The 12,211-nt window shown below is 39.8% G+C and overlaps 1 protein-coding gene across 13 annotated transcripts in view; it reads left to right on the top strand.

Annotated features, from left to right (window-relative positions):
* The window catches only part of LOC111235220 (calcium-activated potassium channel subunit alpha-1), a 156,698-nt gene extending 144,737 nt beyond the window's left edge, over positions 1 to 11,961 (top strand). For 4 of the 13 annotated variants that reach the window (XM_022763606.1, XM_022763603.1, XM_022763601.1 and 1 more), the window contains 7 exons: positions 911 to 1,024; positions 4,318 to 4,448; positions 6,447 to 6,641; positions 7,124 to 7,242; positions 7,713 to 7,937; positions 9,091 to 9,119; positions 11,788 to 11,961. In XM_022763606.1, coding sequence (XP_022619327.1) covers positions 911 to 1,024; positions 4,318 to 4,448; positions 6,447 to 6,641; positions 7,124 to 7,242; positions 7,713 to 7,937; positions 9,091 to 9,119; positions 11,788 to 11,939 — 965 coding nt within the window. In that variant the 3' untranslated portion in view covers positions 11,940 to 11,961. Of the gene's footprint in view, positions 1 to 910; positions 1,025 to 2,415; positions 2,500 to 4,317; positions 4,449 to 6,446; positions 6,642 to 7,123; positions 7,243 to 7,712; positions 7,938 to 8,648; positions 8,651 to 9,090; positions 9,128 to 11,787 lie in introns of all 13 variants that reach the window. The other 9 variants (XM_022763608.1, XM_022763605.1, XM_022763607.1 and 6 more) reach the window with 6 other exon arrangements.
* The last annotated feature ends 250 nt before the right edge of the window (positions 11,962 to 12,211 follow it).

Genomic DNA, 12,211 nt, shown 5'->3' on the forward strand with positions numbered 1-12,211 from the left:
AAAAACGACATATTATATTAAGGCATAAAAACGTCAAAAAACGTCATAGTATAGTAGTATAGTATGGCATAAAAACGTCATAGTATAGTAAGGCATAAAATGTCAAAAAACGTCATATTATTTTAAGGCATAAAAACGTCAAAAAACGTCATAGTATAGTATGGCATAAAATGTCAAAAAACGTCATATTTTTTTAAGGCAGAAAAACATCAAAAAACGTCATAGTATAGTAATGCATAAAATGTCAAAAAACATCATATTACTTTAAGGCATAAAAAACGTCAAAACACCTCAGAGTATAGTGAGGTATAAAAATGTTGCAAAACGTCTTAGTATTGTAAGGTATGAAATGTCATAATATAGTAAGTCATAAAATGTCAAAAAATTTCATAGTATAGTAAGGCATAAAAACATCAAAAAACATCAGTAAGTTGTCATTTGACATTTTTATGGTGACGTTAGTTATTGTGAGATTCTCAAATGATGTGAACTTTAAAATGGCCCCCGCCCTTTCAGTCAATCAAATGCTAGGATGTCTAAATCAGTTAGTCTTGGAAATGTAGCATCTTGGAGGGGAAATTGGAATTATCTAATATGACTTCACTCCAAACAAGTTCACTCAAATATTGGTAGGGAAAGTTCTGTCCTCCTAAAATATGGCTGGGACATATCCCTACTGTATATATACAGACCTACCCTCTTGACAGATACAGAGATACAGCCATGGGCACTTGCATGTTTTAAAGATTTTTTGGGAAAAATAATGAGTCTCAAACATCATGAAAGGAAGACATTATAACTCTTCCCCCATTTTATACCCTTTAAAAGGTTGTCTTCCTTTGTAGGGCGAAGGAAATCTCTTAATGACACCATGTTATATCTTTTTATCTGTATTTCCTGTGCTGTTCAGGTTTCACGCCTCCTGGAATGGACAGGTCATCTCCAGACAGCAGTCCAGTACATGGCTTTGTGCGTCAGGCTTCCGTCACCACTGGATCCAACATCCCCATCATCACAGAACTAGGTAAAACTGTTTCCACCTACCTCGAATGCAAATGTTGCATGTCATACCCAATAACCTCAGATCAACTCATTATTCATTTGCAGACATGGACACATAGAGCTGATAATCCAAGACTTAAACATCATGCTGCTACCAAAAGTTCCAACTCATTCAAGGTCAAATGGACTTGAGGAATGCGTGGTGTGGAATTTTTGTTCACTTTCATGTTGTTGGTAGCTTTGCCCAACTCAAGTTCATATTCGTATGTGAATTATTGATTCTGGCTAGTATTTGTCAAGTGGTGATAATGTTAGTTGCAAGGCCTAGAACACATCTTTGCGCTGAAGACAATGTGGACTACTGTCACTTGAAGATGTCACAGAGGCATTTTTAGGACTATAGCTGCATCTCATGCAATTTGTCCACTAATGCACAAGAGAAACCAGGCCTGATGGAGAGGGTGAGAGAGGGAGAAAAGGAAAGAGAGTGAAAAGGTTGAGGGGAAAAAAACTGCCTTGGTTGCAAAATGGGTCCATTTATTAATAACAATGGCAGTGGCTGTATTCCCACTGGTGGTGGGGACTCATGAAACTTTCAGATCTCTAAGGGGCCTTCTAAAGCACTAGAGACTGGCTACTCTGTCTCCCCTGACCCAATTAGGGAGCAATGGAGCATGAGACCAGCTAAGAAAAGGCCAGGAAGAGAAAGGAACTACCTAATGTTACTTGTAACCAGGCCAGCCATTACCTGCACAGGGGCTCTCCTATTAGTCCACCGACTGCATAGGCAATTATCAAAACTAGATGCTTTCCATATTGGAGTCACTGTTTTCTGGCCTGGACTCAAACACTAGAAGCTCTAGTGTTGTGCCTCTGCACGCTCTTAGCTAACGAATTTCACAGCTACAGCAACACTAGATGTGATAACATTGTCTTTTAGGAAAGGAAGGAGTAGGAGCATAGAGAGGAGAGAGTGGCTGCATGTCTCGCTGGAACCATATTCTGTAATTACATTGTCATATGTTCAGTTTACAGTGCCAGGACCAGATTAAAGTCAAGTTGAAACATAAAAACACACCTCATCTGAGTTGCATGATCGATTTTGTTTGCGTGGCGTGCAAAGTAGGTGTGTTTATGGATAAGACCTTGTTTATCCCTTTCACTGTCTTACCATGAAATAATTTATTGTTGTGGTAGAGGTATAGCACAGTGACAGCTCTGGCTTTGTGTCTGTTGTGCACTCTAATCCAGGGTGCTTTACTTTTAGATACCGGACAACCATGAATGTCTTGGAGTAATTCTGGAGTTGACACGAGTAGTCTGAGACAGCGAAATGCCTTTATTGCAGTCTTTGAAACTGTTTCAATAACGACACCGTTTCTCCCCCTCTCTGCACTGTCTCATCGCCATTAGCTAAACCTGGCAAACTACTGCCATTGGTTTCACTCAGTCAGGAAAAAAAAAGTGGAACCAACATACAAATGATAACAGAGCTGGGTAAGCTGAGCCTTTGTCCTCTGCTGCCGTTCGTTCCCTCGCTCCACCGCTCTGCTCCTCATCAGCTTGTCTTGATTTATCTGGCTGCAGTCAAGGCCCTCGTTGCTCCCATGGCTTCACTTTGAACACATTTTTATTCTTCGTTCTGGTTGAAATTGACTGTCTTGTTTTGGCCCCTTTTTAATGATTTTTTTTTTTTTTTCTTTTTGGGGTATTTTTTTTTTCCTCCAGTTGCGTTTGCAGAGCATCACTAGGCCTTTGATCATGCTCAGTCTGTCCTTGTGGCTGTTTTCATAGCAACCCCCCCTCACCCTGTCCCCCACCCCTCACCACCCCTTCCCTCTTCCTCCAAACACACACACACTCACACACACACATACGTATCCACCCCCACACCCCCTCCAATTCACTCTTTTGGCCCAGGCCCGTTTGCATCAGCCCCTTGTCTCCTTGACTGACATTTTTGTTCCACAGCGCACAGGAAGCCTGGGAAGAAATCAGATTTCAAAAACAAAAAACTTAAGATCAAACAATCTTTTAAGCTGTTTATTTATTTTTTAAATTCATTTTCAAGTTTCTTTTTTTCTCCTCCAGACCATATCTCTGAAGCTCAGATAGCGGTGGAGTCAAACAAAAACTTGCCTGATGCTCATTTTTTTAAGTAACGCTGGTTTATGGACCCTTCAGTGCCCACAGCTGCTAGAAATACAGTCTGAGGAAAAAGACACACATGAAAAATACAAAAAACATTTTTGGGTTCATGCCATTTAGTTCATTTAGTAGATCTGATTCATTATTAATTATAAGATTAAAAAGTGTATTGTTACCTGGCTTTAATTCTTTCAGGGTGCAGGTAAATATTTGAGATGATGTGATAAACACATTCATCAAGGAAAACTGAAAGACAAGCATGTCTCTATAATTGCATGTTTTTTTCATGTGACATAGTAGTCATTGTTGAAGTCTCACTTTTTACAATATATAACAAATACATAAAAAACCTATGCTATGTGGTGTTTTTTTCTGATAAAATATTCATATTTTATCCTTTACTCAAGCTACACAGTCCACAGAAAGGTCATTTTTCTCTTGATTGAGAATTTGTCTCTTTGTGTGTGCTACATTATATGCAATATATATGTAGTTTTGTACTGCAGTAATTTAAAAACAGATCAACATAGAGAGGTCCTGAGGTACTAATGTAGAACAGATGTATGACCAATTCAAGATTGGAGACTTCTACAATGGTTATCACTGTGTGTGCATAATACAATTAAATATTTTCTCCTGAAATTGTGGTTTGTCTAAATGTATGAAATGCACCCTGCATGTGATATACAGTGAATTTAATATTAAAAATACTGTAAATATTATTATATAAATATATATTATATAAATACTTTTTTTACCTTCCAAACAATTATTCAGTACATGGACAGAAAAACAACAAATTACAGATAACATATTTAGTTTATGTTTAATCTGACTGAGAGGTAAATCAATCAACAGTATCATGGGGTCAGTCAATATCATGTCAATTGTTTGGATAAGAAATAAAGTTCCTTCAGTGTAGAAGCAAAATATAATGTGCATCTAATGTTACATTATATTGCAAGCTCAAACCCTGAATCAATACCTATATACCTGAGACTTTTTTGTGAGATTACCATGATAAAGCCACATCTTTTCATATGCAAAATAAATAAACAAGAAAAAAAAATCCCTGAAGTCTCAGGTGTGTTGGTGTCTGTGTGTGTGTTTGACTCATTCCTCTTCACGGTGCCTTTCTCTAACTCAGATGTGTTTCCCCTCTCTCAGTGAATGACTCAAACGTTCAGTTCCTGGACCAAGATGATGATGATGACCCAGACACAGAGCTGTACCTCACTCAGCCGTTCGCCTGCGGCACCGCCTTCGCTGTCAGTGTTCTCGACTCCCTGATGAGCGCAGTGAGTTCTCAAGCACACTGTTCACTCGCTGTGTTGGGAGTTGTTTTTTAAAACCTAAAATAAAGTCACTTTTCAAAATTATACATTTTACTTCACCTTTGTATAATTGTGGTTTTCTGATTATTACTCTGTTATAGCATCCATTTCAGTTTAGATGCTATGAGAGAGTAACACTCTAAGTTTAAAAAAGAGAAAGTCGAGAGAAGTTTCAAACAAAGTACATGGCGATGTTGTGCCCATTGGGTAACAATTGCACATTATTGCACTGGTAGAAACTGCAGGATGAAGGAAAGAGATGAGCAACTGCAAAGTGAGTCAGACTGGAAAGATGGACCTGAGAAAAATTTTAATTCATTGGTGGTCATGATGCTACTATTTGATAAATAATTCTGTTTCCAAATACTAAAGTTTATGGTAAAAAAAAAAGTATTTTTTCCAGACATAGTTTCCATGAAAGATTAGATAATCTCTCGACTATTACAGACTTTACAGCTGGTGTAAATCAAAAATCTGCTCTCCCAGTAGAGAAAAATGGGTTAAGTTTAGCAGTTGGTTTCAGTAGCACTGTTTTGGCATTTCAAGTAGGCAGAAGTTGGTAAATGAAATGGTACAGTACATTGATCACACATGCCTGCCAGCTCCACTGACATCAAAAGGGAAATTGTTGGCGTCACTCCTCACCTTAAGTGTTATGAATTCAACTTTCAAGAGCCTTATTAGATCTTTTAACGAAGTAAGTGTTGAAGGTTAGCATAATGGCGATGACACAAGCTTGGCTGGAACAGGCCAAAGAAACACTCTTTCATCTTTTGACAATGTCATCGCAGCACTGGGAATAAGAAAAAGGAGTAGGGAAGAAAAGAAAAAATCCTCTACACCTCATCCTCATCCACCCCCCCCCCCCCCCCCCCCCCCCCCCCTCCTCTCATGACCAACTGTGTTTTTTCCTTTGGGGCTGTGATGGCTTAATTCCAGCAGCCCTCTCAGTGAGTGAGGGGTTAGAGGGGTGTGCAGAGCCGAGCTGAGCAGGGAGTAGAGCAGGCGTCAGCTGTAGTCTGGCACTGGTCAGAGGTGAACCCAGCTAATGGACAGTGCTCATCCATCATGAGGCTCTGCAGGCCTGTCAGGGGCCCGGGGAGAGGAGCTGCCACTCTGGCCCGATTGCCGAGTGACATGGGCTGTCTTCACACGCTGCAAAAGCAGGTCCTGATCGGCTTGAAGGACAAGAGAACCTGACACCCGCAGAGCGCAGTCAAATCGTTGTTTCAGAAGGGAAAGCGGACATCATACAGAGTGTTCACAGAGGAAAGAGTAGTGCTGTGCTGAAGTACTACTGTTTTCTATGTAACAGAAAAAGCCCACATGTTCTTTGATAATCAAAATGTCATTGATCACATCTTTCTCAAATCTTACGGATTTGTATATCTTTAACATTATGAAACATTTCTTAAAGTGAATAAGTAAGGGGTTGGTTCACCAGTTTACAATAAAATATGTATGTCAGTGCTATCTAGTCATGCAGTTTTATTTGCCCTGTTTTTTTAAGTAAATGAACATATGTGCAGAATAAATGTCCACATTACATTGGATAATACACAAAGAAAGGTGTCAACAGTTTTCATAGGAATTACTTTTTCTGGATAAAGTAGTTACTGAATCTGTAAATGGTGAGATCTGTGGATAATCCACACTAAAAGGGATGTTTTTTTTTTAAAATTTTCAAATGTAATTTATCAATATTGTCCACATAACAAACAATTACCATTTGCCTCTCTTGTATTGGGTGGTAGGCAGAAATCTAAAGATGGACCATAGGAATGGTGCACAAGACAGAAAGTCTTCCACTGCCTGTCTCCTCATCTCCCAGTCAGTTGTATATGAAGAGACAGGCTGCGGGTCTACATAACAGGGGCTGTGCTTTCTTTCCACATCTGCCACCTCTCTCCTTGAGACTCTAATGGCATCTGCTTACAGATATCCCTTCTTTCTTCTCCCCAGACGTACTTCAATGATAACATCCTCACACTGATTCGGACGCTGGTCACAGGGGGAGCCACACCAGAGCTGGAGGCTCTGTTGGCTGAGGAGAACGCTCTCAGAGGAGGCTACAGCACGCCACAGACACTGGCCAACAGAGACAGGTGTCGCGTCGCTCAGCTAGCCCTCTACGACGGGCCATTTGCAGACTTGGGGGTAAGTGGATGTTTAAGCAGAGATGACACGTTTTGGCACTAGCCAGCAGCACACATCTGGCCACCTCCGCTCCTCACGGTCCTTAATTCGATGTGAAGAACAGTGATCACGCAAAGCAGGCCTTAGTGGGTGGAGAGGGAAGAGTGCTTTAGAGAGAACAATGAACACCACCAAAGAAATTCCAAGTTTAATTGGTTCCAACCTTGTTTTTACAGTTTTTTGTTATTGTTATACAGAACTTCCAATACTGAAGTAATTTTGTTTTTTCTTGGATGAATTGTGGCATAATTTGAAAACACTGCTGATTGTTACAGTCTGCACTGCCAACAAATGGTATTCACTTTCAAGCAAAATACCCTCAGCAAAGCAGAACATTGAATTTACACTAGAACTTTACAGAGAATTACACTCACTGCCACTGAGCCAGATCATCAGGCTGACCTAACACACACTCATGGAGTCTTTGTTCTGTTGTTCACCAGGATGGCGGCTGCTATGGGGATTTATTCTGTAAAGCACTGAAGACGTACAACATGCTGTGTTTTGGAATCTACAGATTAAGAGACGCTCATCTCAGTACACCAAGCCAGTGTACAAAACGGTACAATTTCTGCATTCATTTAGCATCATGTGAATGATTTGATGTAATAAAATTAGTGATTAGGGTTAAAGATAGTGTATTTTATTAATCCCAAAGGGAAAATTGCAGGGTTACAGTAGCTACCTTAAATAAATCACACAAAATGAATGAGGCAGATGAGAAACAAGCACAATTAGATCCAAATCATATACAACCTAAAACAGATGAAATGAAATATAAAAATATAAAAATATTGGATAGAATAAATAAAAAAACAGAATAGAGACTAAAGATAGATAACATTTGTTACTAGATCACAAATGTACTTAATATATACTGTACAATGATAGCTATGTCTACTTGACTAATGTACTGTATTGTCAAGTAGACAAAAGATATTTTCTTTCATTGATATATCCATACACTATCTGCTGCTTTCCCACAAGGATCATAAATGTTAATCTTCTATGTAATGTTTGCTTTCTGGGCAGATATGTGATTACAAACCCACCGTATGAGTTTGAGCTGGTGCCCACAGACCTGATCTTCTGCCTCATGCAGTTCGACCACAATGCAGGCCAGTCCCGGACAAGCTTGTCCCACTCTTCCCACTCTTCCCATTCCTCCAGCAAAAAGAGTTCCTCCGTCCACTCCATCCCACCCTCCAACCGGCAGAGCCGCAGCAGTAAGACCCGGGAGGCCCGCGACAAACAGAAGTACGTGCACTCACGTTTCCTGTAGAGTTTTAACTTGCATGTTTAGTGTGTTATACCTGACCTGTATTTTATAGGTATGTGTGTGTGTGTGTGTTTGTGTGCAGACTGTGGTGACACATGCACTGATAATTACTGTGTATTGTGTGTTTGTGGTTTGTTTGTGTGACTTGTGCTCTGCGTCCATGCCCAGTGTTTGTGTGTTTCCTTCATAATCACCTGCATGTGGTCTTCACTCTCACATCAAAGCAATCATTACACAACATTAACAAATTCGGTAAGCCCACTCTGTGGGTAGGCTGGGCTCATTTTTATACTCAAAGACTGCTGAGACTGTTTTCTTCCAAGTTAAATTTGTGGCATTGTAAACAGTAAAACTATTCTTCTATTGTTCTGATGGCACAGCCACTGTGGTTGGAAATACGCTTATACTAAAGGCCTCAACCACAGCTAAATAAAATGACATAATACAACACAACGCACATTCAGTATGTTGTTTGGTCTACCTGTTGTATCTGTCTTAATATTAGTTGTTTCGTGTCTAACTCTTAATATTTGTGTAGTAAATAACTGTTGTTTGTTGCATATTTGTGCACATTTAGCACACATGATCAGTACGCCTCGATCATGGCTGTAATGTATTGTGATTAACCTACTGTAGCTGATATTGATTATAAAGCACATTTGCCTACTCATAAGATCATCCCTCATTAGCAGTGTTGATATTTTGTTATTCATGGTGCATCTGTACTGCTTTATTGCATGTCCATGTTGGTAGCGCTCTTTAGCAGGCTCTTATTTCCTGTTCTGTTTATAATACAATTAAAAGATTATTTCAAATTTGGTGAAATATTTTGACCTACATGTCATATACTCACAAAAAAATATACACTTTGAATTTAAGTTTCATCTGGGAGAATAAAGTAGCTGAATTTTGAAATCGTGATATATCCTAAAAGCATGCAGATTTGTTACGAGAATTATTTAACGGTAGATGATAAGCCCTCAATACATCTTAAAATTAAGATGTATGGTATAGTCTCAATACTGTAGTAACAATATGTAAGCCTTAGTTGGACTGGTAGCCACTTGTCAGTTGTGTATTGACTGTAAATACTACTCACTTACAGTAGATTACTTACCTCTCTTTTTGAAGTGCAACAAGGATGAATAGAATGGGCCAAGGTATGCAAGTTAACGATTCTGCATGACTTAGCAACCTTTACCTGGGGTTCTGATCATAACTATGTCCTCTGTGGACATTGTTATGACGAGGGGAGTTTGTTTTATTTCTTCTGTTCTTCAGATATTAAGTAAACCATGCCTCAGTTTAAGTTTTGCTTTCATCTGGAAAGCAAAATGTCTGCTGCTGCTCCTGCCTCCTCCCTGCCATGATCAGGACCATCTCCACACTGCATGAGGTTGAGACAAAACCCCCCTTTCTTTGTGCCTTTACCTCAGTTATTCACTTGATGATATGACTTTTCTTTTCCTCCAGAAAAATCCTTTTTTCACATTGTTTCTTTCTGTCATTTATCATGCCCTTTTTTATTATTTATTTCAACTTGAGATGGTTTGCATTGTGTGAGAGGTCTGTGTGTTTGCGCATCTTCCCTCCTATTGAATGCTATCAGATGACTGTAGCAGAATTTTAGATGTCATGTATATGCTGTCATTGAATACAGTAGTTTATTATTTTATCAGAATCAGAATAAAACACAGGGTAACAACATGTTTCCCACCTGTACAAACCCAGATCGTAGCTCACATGTAGGTCAGGCTGATTCAAATCCCCCTGATGCAGCCAAATTGCTTACTTCTTCACAGAACTTTAAGAAAGTGTGTCCAGCCCTGTGCCATCGGTCACACCAAGAAAGTGGGAGGTGTGACCAATTTAAAGTCTAAATTGAAGGGGGATATGAGCCTGTAAGTTTCCTCCTTGTAACCCTGTGCACCTGATATGGTGGTTTGAGGCGACATCAGTAAGTTCACCGTATCAGCAGCAGACTCTGGAGAGAGATGGCAGACATCTTGCTTCACCTCAGGCACAATTCTACACATCAAATGCCTGTGCTGTAACACACGGCCCCGCAGCCTTAAGCTTGCTGACACACACACAAGCCCACTCACAAATGAATCTCCACACATGCAAGCCTGCATGTACATGAACACACATTCACCCGTGTGCACGCACGCACACGCACATGCACACGCACGCACGCACACACACACACACACACACACACACACACACACACACACACACACACATATAATCACACGCACACCTACATCCGCACACTACACACAGGTTTGCTCCACATAGCAAAGTTAAAATTTGATATAACAACTTCACCCAAAAGGAAGTGACATCTTGAATGGCATTGCAGATGCCTGTGAAGTGCTGGGAGAGAGTTTACAAACTTCTGACAGCTGGCATACACCCTTCCCTTTCCTCAGAAACAGTGCTCTCATAGCATACTTAAACATGAAGAGATCCTCTCCAAAATGACATATCCAAATCTTTCAAATCTCTTCTCTCACATAATGACTGTCAGCATGAGAGTAAGGCTTACTATGAAATGTGTCAGCTCACCCAAATTACAGAACATATATTTTCCAACTTAACAATAGTTGTAAATAGCCATACAGATAGTTTTTTGAGAACTTAAGAATATTCCAGAAGGACAGCCATCACTGCAGCACACCACCATTCTGGACTTTATGGCAGAGTGGCCAGACTGAAGCCTCTCCTCAGTGAAAGTTTCTACAAGGCACCTAAAGGTCTGTCAGACTGTGAGAAACAAAATTCTCTGGTCTGATGAAACCGAGATTTAACTGTTTGGCATCAATTCTCAGCATTATGTCTGGAGGAGACCAAACATAATGCTTAGAATTGGTTGTCCTTCTGGAAGTTTCTCCACACAGGATCTATGGAGTTCAGCCAGAGTGACCATCAGGTTCTTGGTCACCTGTCTTACCAAGGCCCTTCTCCCTGATTGCTCAGTTTGGCTGGGCGGTCTGCTCTAGGGAGAGTCCTGGTTATTCCACACTTATTCCATTTAAGAATGATGGAGGCCACTGTGTTCTTGGGAACCTTCAGTGCTACAGAAATGTTGTTTAGCCTTCCCAAGATCTGTGCCCCAACACAATCCTGTCTGTCTCTGAACTCTGCAGGCAGTTCCTTTCATGATATGCAATGTTAGCTGTGAGACCTAATACAGACAGGTGTGTGTCTTTCCAAATCATATTCAATCAATTAAATTTACCACAGGTGGACTCCAATCAAAGTGTGGAAATGTCTCAAAGAAGAGAAATAAGAGGCACCTGAGTGAAATTTAGCAAGGGGTCTGAAAAAATACTGTATATTTATGTGATATTATAGTTTTTCCCTTTTAACAAATTAGCAAACATTTCTAAAATTCTGTTTTCACTTTGTCAACATTGACAAATTGAAGGGGTTTGAATACTTTCCAAATGCACTGTATAGTATATCTCAAAATCTGTGACTCTGAGAAAAAATTATGAAAACATGTTTTTTGTAATTTGGGTGAACAGACCTTGCAAAACTTTGGTACTGTAAGTGAATATTTTGTAATTTTAAAATCAAATTCAAGATTTATATCCATATACATAAACACTACGGACAATGTCACTGTGACAACTTAAAATTGGCTCATTGCACCAGAACAGACGCATACTCGACCTCACAGTTTGTTGCTAATCACAAAGAATGCCATGCAAATTTATCACTTAAACTGAGGCAGTATGGTTGTAAATAATCCCATCTTGCATACTTCTTCAAACTAATTCTGCCTTTTTTCTTCTTCCTCTCTCGCCTTGTCCTCTTCAGAAAAGAAATGGTTTACAGATGAACCAGAAAATGCCTACCCACGGAACATTCAGATCAAGCCCATGAGCACTCACATGGCCAACCAAGTCAACCAATACAAATCCACTAGTAGTCTGATTCCACCAATCAGAGAAGTTGAAGATGAATGCTGAACACCAGGTTTTCTTGCTGACTCACCAGACATCTGTACGCTCTTTCAAAAGAGATGGGAAGACATCACCAGTGGAGGAGGGATGATGATGATGATGATGATGATGATGATGATGACGACAGGGATGTTGAAGACTGACACATTTCTCTTCACTCATTCTTCTAATCAAGGGTTTGACAGGAACCCAAACTGGAAGGGACCTCCTATGTGTATACCTTTAATGTTACTTCCATGCTCTTGGACATCGTTTTATTTATTAATGTATCCATAGAG

The sequence above is a fragment of the Seriola dumerili genome, unplaced genomic scaffold (assembly GCF_002260705.1).
Source record: "Seriola dumerili isolate Sdu_G_001 unplaced genomic scaffold, Sdu_1.0 BDQW01000478.1, whole genome shotgun sequence".
Lineage (NCBI taxonomy): Eukaryota > Metazoa > Chordata > Actinopteri > Carangiformes > Carangidae > Seriola > Seriola dumerili.